This window comes from Arachis ipaensis, chromosome B02 (assembly GCF_000816755.2).
Source record: "Arachis ipaensis cultivar K30076 chromosome B02, Araip1.1, whole genome shotgun sequence".
NCBI lineage: Eukaryota > Viridiplantae > Streptophyta > Magnoliopsida > Fabales > Fabaceae > Arachis > Arachis ipaensis.
The window spans coordinates 86594303-86612427 of record NC_029786.2 but is presented as its reverse complement, the minus strand read 5'-3'; the positions used below and the strand labels follow the sequence as shown (position 1 = coordinate 86612427).

Below are 18125 nucleotides of genomic sequence, written 5' to 3'. Positions count from 1 at the left end.
TTAGAAAAGCAAAACGTTAAGAAAATTCTCAAGTTTTATATCTTAGCCAAAACAAAATTCATCTTATAATCACCAACCAAAAAGCAAGCGTTCACAATCTTTCTCTCAACTTATCAGCTAACAGAAATAGTTCTGTGATAGAAAAGTCATGTTCAACAACAAAGAACTATAACGGAACCAGATCATCAAATTAGAAAAACACAACCAAACTTCTAGATCGGAAAAAAAATTTTCAATCCAGCTAACTGATTACCCAAATAATTCACTACACTTCAGCAAAAAAAATCGCCAATCGAACAAACAACAATAACACTTTATTCATGTTTCATCACATAATCCTTCTTCTTGAGCAACATGATAACAGTTTTCAAAATTATTGATTTGAAAGAAAGATTCAAAAGCAAATTAAAATTATGTTATAACTCCAAAGATTATCAACATAATAAAAAAAAATTTCAATATCGCTTATCAAATCTAAAACAAAGAATTTCGATTAGAAACTCAACAAATCCATGCAATCCACAAATCCAAATACAGTTCTGAAGGATTACCATGTGTTCATAACACGCAGCGGAAGAAAAGAAAGTAATCCTAAAGATCTATTTTGTGCTTAAATTTTATTCCAATAATTTAATATATAGATCAGATCTAAATACCTTTAGACGCTTTAGTAAAAATCACTTTCTCCTTCGATGGTACAAAGGCGCTATGCGTATCCACACCGAGACCAACCTTTGCTGTCAACTCCTTGACCAATGGACATCTGATCTAAATTGAGAAACCTCTTGCAACTCTTTGCACGTCATTAAATTCTTCTCCAAGAATCAGGCTCACATACATTTATGTGTGTAGAGGTAAAGGAATAAAACTCTTGTGTTTTATTCTCGTCTCTTTCGTCTTCCTCTACTCTTGGCATACATATATATAGTATGAGATTTGTTACTGATTTTAAATTTGATTCTCAATTCAAATTTAAATTATATTTTGTTATTTTAAACTTGAATCTTTCAAACTTATGAATCATATCATAACTCAATTTGAAACAGAATCAGTTAGGATCTCATCCAAATTTAGAATTCAAGTTTAGAAATAGAATAACTAATTATTCTCAATATTTAGATTAAATTATAAAAAATTTATCTCTCAATATTGTGATCACTATCACAATGATAAATCTCTAAATTTAATCAAGGACTTTTAATATAATAACAATAACAAATTATTTTTCACGTGATTGATTGAATTGTGGTCATACTACTTATTTCCAACAAGTTCTATAAGAGAATTAGATAATAATTCACGGCAAAAACACCGATCGAATCTTCCAAGTAATGCATGAGATATTGACATCAAGAATCATAGAAAACAACACGAAGATGAAGAAGATTAAAGCATACATTCAGAAAAGTGAGGAAAATTATCATTAGCTACAAGGCAGATATCATGAACTGGAATCGAAATTGAAGTCATTGCAAAAGCAAGTTCAAGAAAAGCTACCAAATGATAAGTCAAGGTTGGGTACAAAGAAACAGGAGTAGTAAAAGGTGGCAGAAGACGCATGATCACAATCAAAAGACAACAATGACACAAAGGACAAAGATGACATTCCTATAGGCCTCTAATAGTGCCACAATTCGTATAAATATGCGCGCTTCTATTTATACAATTGTGATCTTACCATAGGACACTTGCTCCATATTACACAGGTTAACCTAAAGCTCTGATACCACTTTGTCACAACCCAAAATGAGCCATGACTGGCGCTTAGGGAAATAGTTCCCCAGCAAGCCTAACAGATTCGAATATAAGACAAATAAGAAAGTTACAAATATTTTTGATAAATTTACAGTTTCAAAAATGAATAATTATATATTTTTAACAAAAATAAAATATAGATCGATCCTTCCTGTGACATATGGAGCAGATGATGTCTAAGAACTCAACAAAGAATAGATACCCTTGTAGCTTATTAACCTTGAATAGAAGGCTCACATAATCAAATATTTATTCCTAAAAATATTTTTAGAAAAACGGGATGAGTTTTGCAACTCAGTGACTAGACAATACATCTATAATCGACATGAGATCATAAAAACATCATTATTAAAGTGATTTTTTAATTAGAAAATGATAATTGATAATAATAAGTGAATCAATAAGGGAGTTCTCATACAGAAATCAAATCAAAAGTCCACACTTAGGCGGCTCCACCTCAATGGGTAGCCCTTTCCTCTCGTGTGTCCTAACAGAATAACAGATCTAACGTGTGGCTTACACGTTAGGCTAGCAATATCCCTGCTAGTTGGGGTCTGAGTTAAATGCATCTAAGTTAACTTCATAACCGCCATTAACTATGGTTTTCTAATACGAGCCTCCCAAACCAATTCAAAACATATAATTTCAAATACAACAAATCTTTGATCTTTCAAATATATAAGGTATCGAATCAAATCAAATCATATTATACTTTCTCATCAGAATCTTTTCCAATCATATTTTTTCAATCATAAGATATTTCAAACATATTTCACAATCTTTAAACTAAGTGAATACCAACAAATACTCCAATGCTTCAAAAATAGATATTCAAGTAAAATCAAACATTTTAGAATAATACAAAACTTTATCAAAAATATATATGGTCTCAAAAACAGATATTCAAGTAAGATAAAAAAAATTAAAATAATGAAAAACTTCATCAAAAATATATATGGTCTCATGTATAGTTCCAAAAGTATAAACTTCATAAAAATGAAATTCAATTTTAATAAATCAATTATTCTAATCACTTTAAAACCGTTCAAGACAAATATAGTGAGTATAATTCAAAGATTATAATAGATATACGTCAAAATAATTATAGATGCACAATCAAACAATTATAAATGTAAAGCTTACTCACAACTTGGTCCCAAGGGACCGAAGATACCGAATCCGGAGTGCTAGAATCCAAGGTGAGGAGGATTGAAGTAAAATGGAACAAATAAGCGCAGAATTTGGATTGGGGCAGCGACATGGTGGAGCTGGCGATAGTTTGGGTTAGTGACAGGAACGGTTCAGCTCCACGAGCGGCACCAACAGCTCCAGTAGCAACCAAGGTTCACCCGAACGGCGACACAATAGCAGTGACGGAACAACCCTCTATTCACGGCAGCTCCTCTCGCACATCCTATTTCTCTCTCCTCAAGCTCTCTCTTCTCTCTCAACAATGGCAACAGCGACTTGGCATGGCGGCGGTTGAAGCTCAGCGGCAACGGAGACAAGGCGCAACGACACCCAGTAGCTCCTTCTTCCTCCACGCAACCCAGACGGCGATGATCCAGGATTTGGCATAGGCACAAATGGCGAGAAATAGCGATGAAGGCGGCTGGCTCCAGCGACGGTGACAGGTCGCGATGAAGACGATGGTGGCGACCCTCCAGCCCGCGTGAACAGCTTCCCTCTCTCTCCTCGCGTTCGCCTCTCCCTCTCTCTCTCTCGTCGATCATTGGTGACGACGACGGCAAGGCGGCGCAACAGGGAGCTGAATGCGGCTGGGTGAGACGGGTGCAGTAGCGGCACGATGACAAGTCAGATGACGGTGAGGCGCGGCGCCGTTGCGATAGCCCTTGAAAGAATGATTTATACCGGTTCGTAATTTAACCAAATAATTTCGTTGTGAGCATAGCCCAAACTGATAATCAATCCTCAAATCAAAGTTTAGTTGTGGTTGTCACAAGTCCAACCCAATAAAGATAACCGAGAGTATTAGTCCCGGGTCGTTCTCCCTAGGAATCACAATTGTGTGCTCAATTATTGGTTATAAGATACAAGGGAGTTTGGTTGATAAAACAAGAAATTAAATGGCAAGAGATGTAAAGCAAGAGATGTAAAGCAAGCAACTAAATAAAGCAAGTAATAAAGAGACATTCTTAGCAAGGATTGAGAACCTAGGCTTTCTATCCTAGTCATTAATTATCATACATTGATTAACAAGAGCTAATCCTATTTTGTCATCCCTAACATCGGAAGAAAGTACAATGTTATCTTCACATTGAGAGCGAAAAAGTCAAATAAGACTAGTTAATCTCAATCCAAAAGTCCAAATCAACTTACTAATTGAATTAGCAAGAGATTAGAGTCAATGGAAACAATATTAACTAACAACCCTAGATCACCAACATGAGTTAGGTATTAATGACTTAAGATTGCCTAATTTCTCTTTCCAAGCCAAGAATGCTCAAAAAGTTACTTTAACATCCAACCAAGCATTTTGTCAAACACTTGGAAGGCATAAAAGGAAAGCATCATAAAATTACAATAAATGTAAATCTACAACTACCCAATGCAAGGAATTAACAATAACAACTCAAATAAACAACAATAAACAAAGAAACATTAAATTGCATTAAAAGGAAATTAAAGTAATAAGAGTGCTCATAAACATAAAAGTGACACAAAAGGAAAATTAACACCATAAACTAAGAGAACAAAGATGTAGGAACAAGAAATTGTAAAGAAAACAAGATGAAAGCAAGAAATTAAACCTAGATCTAAGAGAGATTAACCTAATTCTAGAGAGTAGAGGGAACTTTTCTCTCTAGAAACTACCTAAAGCATGGTCCTAAGCTAATCTAATTGCTCCCCCTTGATCCATCTTGAATTCAGCCTCAAATAGCTTCAGAAATAAGTTGGATTTGGGCTTGGGCAGCTCAGAAATCACCCCAGCATATTCACTTTAATGAGGTCACGTAATCAGCGTCACGCGTGCGCGTGGTCGACACGTGCGCATCGCTGGAAAATTCCCCCTCACGCGTACGCGTGGGTGACACGTGCGCGTGGCCATTAATGTTCTTCTCACACGTATGCGTGGATGACACGTGCGCGTGGTCTTAATTCCTCCAAATGCTCATTTCTTCATGAATTGTCCACCTTGCATGCTTTTCTCTTCACTTCTTCCATCCAATCCTTGCCCTATGAACCTGAAATCACTCAACAAACATATCAAGATATCGAATGAAATTAAAGTGAATTAAATTTAGCTATTTTAAGGCCTAAAAAGCATGTTTTCACTCTTAAGCACAAATTTAGGTAGAATTACAAAAACATGCTATTTCATTGAATAAATGTGAGATAAGTTAATAAAATCCCCTAAAATCAACACAAAATTAACCATAAAATTAGGGTTTATCAAACCTCCCCACACTTAAACTAAGCATGTCCTCATGCTAAACTCAAGAAAAAAACAAAGGGTATTAACATTTCTTCAATGCAAACTATCTAAATGTGCTCTATCTAAATGCAATTTATCTAAATGCATGCAACTACTTGGTCAAAATAAATCAATTTCCAAGAATACATATATGAACACAAGGGCTAAAGGTATTAACAACCAAGTCAAACCCACAATTGAATTGAGTTATTGAAAAGATTTTACAAACTTGCAAGAAAAGAGATGATCATGGGTGAATACATGTAATTGAGTGATCGAACCTTCACTGGATGTGTATCCGCTCTAATCGCTCAAGTGTATAGGGTTGATTCACTCAATTCTCCTCTAATCATGCTTTCCAAGATTTGTTTTTCATCTAACAATCGACAATTATTCCATGCATGCATACAAATATCATGAGGACTTATCCATGGGTTGTAATGGGGTTAGGGTCAAGGTAAAATTGTATTTGACTAAGTGAGATTGAAATTTGAATCTTTGACTAACTTAAGCTCTCACCTAACCTACAACCTATACAATTTCAAAGCTAATCTAACTACCTATTCTTCACTTTTTCACACACTCATGCATTCTCTTTTTTATGACAACACATATGCATTGATTATTATTGAACTTCACTTTAGAGCATTTTGTCCCCTTTTTATTGCTTTTCTTTTTTTTTCTTTTCTTTCTCTTTTTATTTTCTTTTTTTTCCTTTTTTTTTCTTTTTCTTTTTCTACATTTTTTTCTTTTTATTTTTCTTTTGTTTTTCTCATTTTTTTTCAACTAAAATATATCCACGAACATCAATGCATATGGTTTACATATTTAATGCATGAGTATGTACCAAATTCCCTAAATTTTCAATGAATTTCCAAAATACACTTTTATATCTACCCAATATTCCCAAACTCCCCAAACTTGAATGATAAACACTCTCACTAGCCTAAACTAATCAAAGATCCAAACAAGGGACATTTATTATTTTTCGCTTTAAGGCTTGTAATGTTCTAAATTTAAGAACAAATGGGTTTAGCATAGGCTCAAAGTTGGCTAACAATGGAAGATAAAAGGTAAGGCCATTTGGGTAAGTGAATAATACATAGAATAATAGACATAAAGAATAAAACAAATCAAAGATTGTAATCATAGAAAGAGAATAATACACACAAGAATGAAAATAGTGGTTATATGATGTAACCACACAATTAGGCTCAAAACTCACATGCTTATGTGTTATTAGCTCAAAAACATGTTCCACAATATATATAATTCAAGCAAGTTCTAAAAAAAAAATTTACTCAAATCAATTGGGGTGCCCTATAAATAAATTCCTTGGAAAATTTTTATTATTTTGACTAAGATTATTATATATATGCAAATCAAGAAAATACAACTAAAAATTCTAAAAGACCTAAAAATAAAATGCGAAAGTGTTAGAATTAGAAATTTGTCACCCAAAAATGGCCGATCGGTTGGATGACCTCCCCACACTTAAAGTTTGCATCGTCCTCGGTGCATTCAAAGATGAGCAAGGGGGTAAGACGACTTTCTGGATTACCACCTTCAGCTGGTGGATCAATCGGTTGCTGCATGTTCTTTCTCCTGCTTCCGTTTTTGCTTATGATGACTCATCCATGAAAATTAGAAAATAGCACAGTAAGATGAGAAAATGCAAAAGCAAGGAAGCGTAAATTGTTGGAATGAGGTAATAATCACTAGAATAGAGTGAGTAAATTAGTGTGACATTGATGAAAAATAGGTGTATGAGTTCTAAGATTGCGTGCGGTTTAGAACTCATACCCTAGTATTTAAAAGCCATCTCACAATTATACAAAAGAATGGTGCACTTCACTCATTCTAGTGTGCTTGAAATACTTCAAAATAACCTGTAAGTTAAGATAAGCAAATAAGTGATAAAGAAGCATGAAAGCACTCAAGAAAATAATCAAGCAATTGTGAATTGGATAATGAATGGACATTGATTGATGTGCAAGAGAACTTAATCGTTGGACCAAATGATATTGAAACTTACACATCAATCGATGACACACTTTGAATTTATTTGCAATACCTAATTGACATAGAAGTGGAAGACATGGATGCTATGGAGCTTAGAAAAAGAGAGATAGAAATTAAAATTGATCACATAGCAAGCATGCTCCACAAAGCTTAGAAAGCTCAAAAATATGTCACTAGGTAAGCTCATGATCCAATTTCACAATTGCACAAATCTCAATGCATGAAATAGGTGATGTCAATAAAGGCAATCATAAACAAGCATCACCTAACAAAAAATGTATTGATAATACACAAATGCCTAACAATAGATAGTGAATTCAAATTACATGGTGGCTAGCTACAACATGCAATTCAAAAGATTTATAAAGCTTGAAGGCAATGCCACATGTACTTGGTATTCAAAAGTGTTAAGCATGAAAGGTTCAAAATCAAGTAACAACTTGTAACCTCAATAAAGAAATCTAGCAATGAAAATTAACAATAATGATGTTAAAATAATATCCTGTCAGTAATCAGCAGCAATAAATAGTAAACAAGATTAATAATCCTACACTTATCATGAAAAATAGAAAATTAAACAGAAATTAAACTAACTAAGTAACTAACTAGCTAACTAACTAGAAGAGTTGGTGATAGATGGTGATTGGTAGTGTTGGATGATGGTTGAAGGAGAAGGAAGGAAGAGAAGAAAAGAGAAGGGAAGAAAAGAAATAGAGAGAAGAGAAGAAAAAGAAGAGTGGTGAAACAGGGCAGGGGGTCACGGTACGCGTCATGTCACGCATACGCGTGAGTGGCAGAAGTGAGGTGCGACGCGTACGCATCGTCGATGCGCATGCGTGGGTGCAGAGAGAAGAAGATGATGTGTAACAGCCCAGACCACCCGCTAGCACGATATTGTCTGCATTAGCACACATGGCCTCACGGTTTTGCCTTTGACGATAAGGATGATAGCCGAAGCCCCCCCACACTCACTCGTCAAAACGCGTCATGCTAGGGAGAGGTATCCACACACTTATAAGGCATGCTTTGTTCTCCTCCCCAACCGATGTGGGACCTTACAATCCACCCCCCCTAAGGGAGCCCAGCGCCCTCGCTGGCACATCGATCCGGGCTCCAGCTCTGATACCATCTCTAACAACCCAGACCGTCTGCTAGCACGATATTGTCCGCTTTGGCACACAAGGCATCACGGTTTTGCCTTTGACGATAGGGATGATAGCCGAAGCCCCCCCACACTCACTTGTCAAAACACGTCATGCTAGGGAGAGGTAAGTAAATGGAACTGTGAATACAGCTACCACGGAATGCGAGCCGAAAGAAAAAGAATTCATGTCGCGTAGTTAGATTGCATTTGAAATAGGGGCGCTTTCCGAAAAACTATATTTTGTATATTGGAATTATCACATATGGATACTGAGGTGAGGATGTGTATTTAGTGACAAACACAAACAATACAGACAAGTAATACACAACTAAAGTATAAGTAGAACAAGTAGCACATAATCAGGTAACATAGCATATATGATATAACAATCCAAGCAAATAGGAAAACCCAAACAATTCAAACATATGAAAATGATGTATGCCTGCCCTATGGCTGATGATATCATCTGTCAGTTATCAAGCCAACCCGACGTGTCCGGTAGCTAATCCGGGCACAGTCTCTCTGTTGCACATTAATATCATTAGAGGGTATATGCACCCTGTCGCCATTAGAGGGTATATGCGCCCTGTCGCCTTTACAACCAGAGAGAAAACACAAGCATACTCACATTCAACATTTTCCAACATTATTCATTTGCCACATTCGTTCATAATCATATATACATCTCCGGCATACTCGCCACATGTTAAAGCTTCCTCAATCAATCATCATTGTTATCAAATCTCAATCATTAACCTGGAGCAAGCGGAATGAACCACAACCCTTGCTACTACCCAGGTATCACAAATACACATTCATTCATAATCACACTCCATTATTACCAATTCTCAAACAATGACCCAGAGCAAGTGGGACGAACCACAACCCTTGCGCCCACCCGAGGAGCCTATATACTAACCAACCTAGAGCAAGTGGGGCGCAACCACAACCCTTGCATCTATTTAGGAGGTACGTTCTCATGTGCCCAGGAGGAACCAAATAGGGGATCCTAACCTCCCACCATCTCACTGGGGGCGATTTTACAATACCAGGAGGAACAAGGAAGGGGATCCTCACCTTCCTTCATCTCTCAGGGGTCGCACTTCCGAGAAAGAGAGCTCAAGACAAAGCAATCATTCAAAGCCATACTTTCATTTCCAGCCATAAATCAATAGCTATCATAGCCATCCGGCTCATGGCACAATCCATAGCCAGCCAATAATCATTATCAATACAGCCCTTTGGCTCACGGCATACACCGCACTTCCATCATCACCCTCAGCAACTCATATAGTCACCATTACTCATAATTCATCATTAATTCTCACCTTACTTCGTCTACAAGTTACCACATCTCCTACCCTTTTCCCATCGCTAGGCATACTATAAGTATTTAGGACATAAAGGGTGAGAATAGAGACTTAAAAGTCAGAAATTTGGCTTTAAAAACTCAAAATCAGCTTTGGGGTGAAAACGGGGTCTCGCGTGCGTGTGGGTGACGCGCACGCGTGGAAAGCAGAAAATTTACAGTGACACGTACGTGTTCCCCACGCGCACGCGTGGATGGGAGAAAAGCCAAGTGACGCCTGTGCGTCAGCAACGCGTACGCGTGGGTGCGTTTTGTGCCCCAGGCACAAAACCAGCACAACTCCGGCACAACTCTCGGGAATTTTGGCTGGGCAACTGATTTAGCCCGTTGACGCGTACGCATCATCCAGGTGCATGCGTGGATGGCGAATATTTGAAAATGACACGTGCACGTCGGCCACGCTTACGCGTGGGTGTGCGTTCTGCCAAAAATTTCACTAAGTTAAAAAGCTGCAAAATTTCATTTTTAAACCTCAAACTCCCACCACACATAACTTCTTTTACAAAATTCCTTTTTCAACTATTTCTGAACCATTGGAAAGATCTTTGAATAAACTTTCATAAAAATCCATTTTTGAAGAATTCCGAACTCCGTTGATCGAGTTACAGACCGCCAAATTTGGTCAAAAATAAGTTTTTACCCAAAACTAGAAATCACCAATTTTTCCAATGTTCACAAGCCAAATTTATTTCCACTCATTCAAATGGCCATAACCCAATCACATCCACATAATTACACTCAACCAAGACCAAACCTACCTCATATACACAACTTCACCCAAAACCATCAAATTTCACTCCTGAATTCCTCAAACCATATTATGCAATTATCAAACCAATTATTCACACCTTCAATGTCTAAAATCCATTAAATTACTCATGTCATCACACAATACATACGTCGACTTATCTTACTTACCTCTTTCCGGCCTCCGGCCCAAAATTCACGGCCTCCATCCCAAATTCACAATTTAAATGCATAGCCCACAAAACAATATTCATTATTCAATTCATCAAATCCTCAACACACTATACATACAAATTCACACAATTCTCAACCCAATCATCAATTTACATTACATATCAACTATGGATATTAGCACTAACCAATCACACAATCCAAACTTAATCCTAGGGGCATCTAGCCTAGGAATTCTCATCACACCACACGGTACTTAAATGAAACTTAAACCGTTCCTCTTGTAGCCAAAACCATTGAGCCTCTTCTTTGGAAGCCTCCACCAACTTTAGTTCCAAGCCTCACCAAAGCTCCTCAAGCAACACCAACCTCCCAATTGTGCACCAAAATCACCAAATACACTAACATAACCAATTTCACATATATACATTAACTTAGGGTTCATGAAATTGATAAATCAAAAGGGTTGGAGGGTTCCTTACCTTAACCCACGAGATTTTGGGATGAATATCACCAATGGCTCATACTAGAGCACTCCTAAATAACCAAAATCACAAGATTTCCTCAAAACCCAAACCAAATTTGAATTTAAAGAGAAAAATGAAAACTGGGCAGAGAACAGTGGATTACTCACCACAAAACTTAGATGGAATTATAGAGGATGAGAAGAGCGACGCGTGGCCACAAACGGCTCGTCAATCAGAGCTTCATAGCTCAAGTTATGGTGATTTGAAGTTTGGAAGGCTAGGTTTCCTTCCTCTCTTCTCTCTATCCGCCCTACAGCCCTTCTTTTAGTGTAAATGAGCTGAAATGCTCATAATTAATGTTTATATATGTTGGGTCTTGGGCCCACTTAGGCCCGGTTCACTTATTTTTGTCCGTTGGCCCAATTTTGTGCCAAAACCTTAACACTCTAATATTCAAATCCTTATGCTCGAGTCATAAGTCAATGATATTATAGTGGTACGACTCTCAGGTGGATCTTTACTATATATATATATATATAAGAATAATTGAAAGGAGTATTAATCGAGAAGTCTGAAAAGAGTAAAATAAAATCGTGAAGACGTATCACTCATGATTCGACAACAAAAGATAAATTGTGAAGTCGAAAGCGATATACGGATAAAGGATGCCGAGAGTGGCTTTGTTTTGAAAAGGGAACCTACCTTGAGAAAAAGGGGCTTATGAGCCTGAGATGATTTGAGAAATGGGAACTTTAAAGCCAAGGCTGAAAAGAGTTGAAACTTGATTTCAAAATGAATTGAATAGAGAAAAAGTGATTTATAGCTTAAATGCCGATTTTATGAATTTGATGACGTTGAATGGTGGAAGTGCTATTTTGTTATGAGCCGGAATGGCTGTGTATGCTATTGAATTATGGCTGATTTCCGAATGAATTATGAGCCGTATGGCTGATTATGAATTATGAATTTAAGCTGGATGGCTGAGATGGATGTTGATCCATGGCTGAGAATGAATGCATATATGCTAAGATATTGATAATTGTGATTTTGCACTTTCACCATCTGAGACACGAGTTCCCTGGAAGAAAGCAGTGGCTAGCCACCACGTGCTCCAGGTGGAGACTCGAGACTCTGTTGACCCTATGTCGTAAGTGTGGCCGGGCACTGTGAAAGTCCCGGATGAGCTCGCACCCGTGAATATACACCAGTGAGGGTGTTGGATGTGAATTATGATCATGATCATGTTTATGATCGAGTATAACTCGAGTTGGGGATGCGCGACAGAGGGACAGTCCAATGGTTAGCTACCAGGACTTGTCGGGTTGGCTCCATAATTGACAGATGATATCATCAGCCACTAGGACAGGCATGCATCATATGCATATATGTGACGTTGTTTGGGTGCGCATATTGTACTTGGTTTTCCTTTGTGACTACTTGTGATTAACTGCTAATTGTTCTACTTGCAATAACTGTTTGTTTGTGCTTGCATCTTCTTATTTGTGTTTGCTACTGAGACTCTGTTGGACTATGGTGATTGGTTGTTGGTTGGATTGTTTGGGCCTAGGGCCGTGGTTGGAATGAGATGGACCGATGGTTGGTTTCAGTTTTGTGTTTCTGATTTGGAAAAGTATGAAAGGCTAATTTTGGTTCAGCATAGATAAACCTTTTTGAAAGGCTTTTGAGTTTTTGAGAATTGAACAGTTCCTCTTTCAGAAAAGATTTCCGACTTTACTTTTAATGTAAACCGTTGTTTTTGAAAAGAGGCATAAGACGGTTATTAATCACTGGTACGGTTTATCTTCACGTATCCTATTACAGTAATTCCCAAAAACCCTCTACTGAGAACCCTTTCGAGGATGATGTTCTCACCCCCCTACATTTTTCCCCCTTTCAGGATATGGGCGCAGAAGTTACGAAGAGTTTATTTAGTTGTTGTTGACATGCTCTGTATTGATTTAGATTATTATTTATTGTTCCCTTGCCTTTATCTTTTTGTATTCTGTAAGAGGGATAGGGATTGTATTATTTAATGCTTGTAATATTATTTATATATATGTGTGTGTATATATATATATGGATGTACTCTTTATGAGTTTTTGTAAGTTGTATGGTATCTATGGATGTATGTTATCGAACGAAAGTATTTTTGGAGCGGTATTGCGGTTTAAAGTTTTAAACAGGCTCATATTTTAGTATTAAACAGTATAAGAGTCATCGTAATGTCCGAACTATTAGAGTCGCGCAGCCGGAAGTGTGAGCTTTGATAGTTAGGGTGTTACATGACGCGTACGCGTGGGTGACACGTACACGTGGGTCAAAATTGTGCTATACGCACAATTTCATCACACTACCCATGCAACTCTCTGGAATTTGTATGGGAGCCTGGAAAAGCTGGGGATCACGCGTACGCGTGGGCGAGGCGTACGCGTGGGAGGCTAGAAACTTGCATGTCATGCGTACGGTAGGTGACGCGTACACGTGGCTGGGTGCTCTGTTTTTCAAAATTTTTCAAGTTCTTGCACCAAACCAAGCATTCCAAACATCCAAACAGCTACCAAAACACCATAAAACCTTATTTAACATACTAGACTCCCAAATAAACTCAACAAACTAAACTAAACACAAAATTAAACTAATTTACCAACATTTACAAAAGGGAAAAATGAAAAGATTTTACCATAGTGAGGTGTCTCCCACCTAGCACTTTTATTTATTGTCCTTAGGTTGGACTTATGGGGGGCTCTGATCAAGGTGGCTTGTGCTTGAATCCATCCTTGAACATCCACCAATGCTTCAACTTCCAATAAGCTCTATTATTCAAAATTAATAGCTCCAAGCTTTGATGGAGTTATTCACAAACCATGAGTTCCCAAAATTGATCCTCTTTTTTTAATCCGGGATCCCACACTTTGTTTTCACACACATCTTCAAGTTGATCATGGTAATTTCCTCCGGGTGGTAAGCAAGCCGAATTCTCACTTAGGCACCAAACTATCCTCCTAGACTCATTCAATTTAGCACTAGTCCAACCCTTGTATCAAATCCTTGAAGCCTCAACCATAATGAGCTAGCTTTACATCGCCAACCACTAAACATCCTTCTCTTATGCTTCATTCTACAAAGCGCCCTAAGTTGGCCATCCGTTTCAAGCAAACCAAATTCAAGTGGGATAATAAAGCTAAGAGTAATGAGTTTTACCCACTCAAATGAAGGATTAGATGGCAACTTAGGTAGAGGAGTTTCCAACGGTCTTGACAAAGCATATTCCACTCCCATCCATCCTCTTCTAAAGGCTTCCACCACTTGACAAGGTTCTTCATGCTCTACCTCTTGCCAAGCTTCCTCAAGTTCACATGCTTCTTTACCAATGTCCTCTAGCTCTTTCCCATCACTCAAATCATAAATAAGAGGTTGAGTGAAATCTACCTCATCATCAATTCCAAGTTCAATGGGGAAGGATTCATCAGGCTCAAAAGGATTATATGTTGATGCGGAATCATCATAGATAGGAGGACTAGTTGCTTGTACCACTTCTTCCAATTCTTCAATCACATTATGCCTTGGAGGTTGTGCACTCTCCTCTGCAACATCATTATCAAACCCCATGGAAGAGGGCTCTTCAACTTGAGATTCCTCTTTGCATTCAACATCTCCTAAATTTTCAACCACTTCCTTTGGTCCAATTATTTCTACTCCCTCCTCTTCTTACAACTCTTGATTTGACTCCTCTTCTTCACCTTGAAGTTCCAAGTTCACTTTCTCACTATGCTCCTTAGTTGATCCTCCACATTTGTCAATGGGGGTACTTTGGTTGCATGAGCTTAGGTGGGGGGCCATGTGGTTAACGGCTTCAATCATGGTAGCCACTATGATTTCTAGCTTCTTTAGCTCCTTTTTCTCCTCTTCTTGCTTTTGGATATAAGAGTTGATGTCTCTTTGTTGTTCTAGCATGAAGGTATGGAGAATTTCATCAAATGAAAGAGGTGGTGGAAGAGATGATTCATTATTTGAGGGAAAGGTATTGTAGTTGGAAGGTGGTTCATATTGGTAAAAGTCTTGAGGTGGTGTATATGGAAATGGTAGTTCTTGGGAGTGTTGGTATTGGAATGGTGGTGGCTCTAGGTATGGTTCATATGGTTGTTGGTATGATGGATATGGGTTAGGATCATATGGAGGTGAATGGTGGTATAGGGCTTGTGAGTAGGGTTGTTGAAGAAAGGGGTCATATGTATGTGGTGGTTGTGGTTGACAACCACAATGAGGGTCACCACATCCATTAGGTTGATATGCACTAGGGGTTGGATTATACCTATGAGAAACTGGACGAGGTTGTTGCCATGAAGAGTATCCATATGCTTGAGGCTCCTCCCACCTTTGATTTCCAAATCCTTAATGCACATCCTCATTGAAGCTTCCATTTCCTACAAAATAGTTTGAACCAAAATCATAGCCAAAATGGTGAGAATTCATAGTGAAAGCGAAAACAAAAACAAAAGCTAACAAGAAACAATGAAATAAACTCCTAAAACTAGCAACAACGAACAAAGAAGTAAAAGAAAAACATATTCACAATATTCACATATATACAATAACCAATAACAAGCACACATTACAGTTTTTCGGCTACGGCGCCAAAAACTTGATAGAGCATAACCGTCGGTTAAGAATTTCTTCTCGGTTAGAGGAAATAACTTCGTTGCAAGTATAGTTCCAAACCGACAAGTAATGCTCAATCAAAGTTTAATTTTGGTTATCACAAGTCCAACCCAATAAAGATAACTGAGAGTATTAGTCCCGGGTCGTTCTCCCTATGAATCACAATCGAGTGCTCAATTATTGGTTATGAGATACAAGGGGGTTGGTTTGATAAAACAAGAAATTAAATGGCAAGAGATGTAAAGCAAGCAACTAAATAAAGCAAGTAATAAAGAGACATTCATGGAAAGGATTGAGAACCTAGGCTTTCTATCCTAGTCATTAATTATCATACAATGATTAACAAGAGCTAATCCTATTTCGTCATCCCTAACATCGGAAGAAGGTACAATGTTATCTTCACATTGCGAGAAAGTCAAATAAGACTAGTTAATCTCAATCCAAAAGTCCTAATCAACTTAGTAATTGAATTAGCAAGAGATTAAAGTCAATGGAAATAATATTAACAACCCTTGATCACCAACATGAGTTGGGTATTAATGACTCAAGATTGCCTAATTTCTCTTTCCAAGCCATGAATTCTCAAAAAACTACTCTAACATCCAACCAAACATTTTGTCAAATACTTGGAAGGCATAAAAGGAAAGCATAATAAAATTGCAATGAATGTAAATCTACAACTACCCAATATAAGGAATTAACAATAACAACTCAAATAAACAACAATAAACAAAGAAACATTAAATTGCATTAAAAGGAAATTAAAGTAACAAGAGTGCTCATAAACATAAAAGTGACACAAAAGGAAAATTAACACCATAAACTAAGAGAACAAAGATGTAGGAACAAGAAATTGTAAAGAAAACAAGATGAAAGCAAGGAATTAAACTTAGATCTAAGAGAGATTAACCTAATTCTAGAGAGAAGAGGGAGCTTCTCTCTCTAGAAACTACCTAAAGTATGGTCCTAAGCTAATCTAATTGCTCCCCCTTGATCCATCTTGAATTCAGCCTCAAATAGCTTCATGAATGAGTTGGATTTGTGCCTGGGCAGCTTAGAAATTTCCCCCAGCGTATTCACTTTAATGATGTCACGTGATTAGCGTCACGTATGCGCGTGGTCGACGCGTGCACGTCACTGGCAAATTTTTCCCTCACGCGTACACGTGGGTGACGCGTGCGCGTGGCCGTTAATGTTCTTCTCACGCGTGCGCGTGGCCTTGATTCCTCCAAATGCTCATTTCTTCATGAATTCTCCACCTTGCATGCTTTTCTCTTCACTTCTTCCATCCAATCCTTGCCCTATGAACCTAAAATCACTCAACAAAAATATCAAGGCATCGAATGGAATTAAAGTGAATTAAATTTAGCTATTTTAAGGCCTAAAAAGCATGTTTTCACTCTTAAGCACAAATTTAGGGAGAATTACAAAAACATGCTATTTCATTGAATAAATGTGAGATAAGTTGATAAAATCTCCTAAAATCAATACAAGATAAACCACAAAATTGGGGTTTATCAGCCCTCTCCCTCCTCTTCTTCCTTCTCTCCTCCTCTCCCTCACTCTCTCGATCTCCGTCTTTCTTTTCTTTCTTTTCCTCAGCTCGTGGGTGTGTGCTGTAAGGAAGACGGTGTGAGGGGAGTGAGGGTGTGTGTGGCAGTAAGAGGTGAGTGAGTGTGTTAGAAGAGGGTTAGAGTTTGGTTTGGAAAAAGGGGAATAAGGGAATTGTAGAAATTTTACAGAGGTCATCGTGAACTAAGATTTATTAAAAAAGATGTTAGAAATTACATTACAAGAGAAGTTTATAATGTATCTAAATAAGATGATGCCAAAGAATTTGGGGCTTACTTATTTAAAATGAAAGAGAATGATCAAAATCTTTTTTATGAGCTTGAACTTGAGGTTGTGAATTGAATTAAAATACTATTTGGGATAATGCACAAAGTCGGGCTGCTTTTTAGTATTTTAGGGATATTGTTTCATTTGATACCATTTATAAATTATAATATAAACAGATACTTTGTTGTGCTAGTGTGAAACATTTTTTGTGTCAATTAGAAATATTTGTTGTTTTTTTTAGAAATATATATCTGATTTTTGTTGTTATGTTGTTGACTTCAAGTATAATTCTTCAATCCTGGTATCCATCACTTTAAGCAAATTTTCCATCTCTTCAACCAGTAATGGGCTAGATTTTATAATAGTATCTTTAGTGCTTAGACGACTTATACCAAAGTCAAATGATGGTCCATACATGTCACATCTTGAGAACTGCAGGATGACATAAAAAATTATTTAGAATAACTCAATACTATGAATCAATACAGTACATAATAACTAATGGAATAGCACAAA

General features: G+C 37.3%; 1 protein-coding gene across 1 annotated transcript in view; it reads right to left on the bottom strand.

Moving 5' to 3' along the window:
- LOC107627540 (zinc finger MYM-type protein 1-like) overlaps positions 3057-18125 on the bottom strand; it is a 20381-nt gene continuing 5312 nt past the window's right edge. Inside the window, exon 3 of the mRNA XM_016330374.2 lies at positions 3057-3607. Coding sequence (XP_016185860.1) covers positions 3057-3607 — 551 coding nt within the window. The remainder of the gene's footprint in view (positions 3608-18125) is intronic.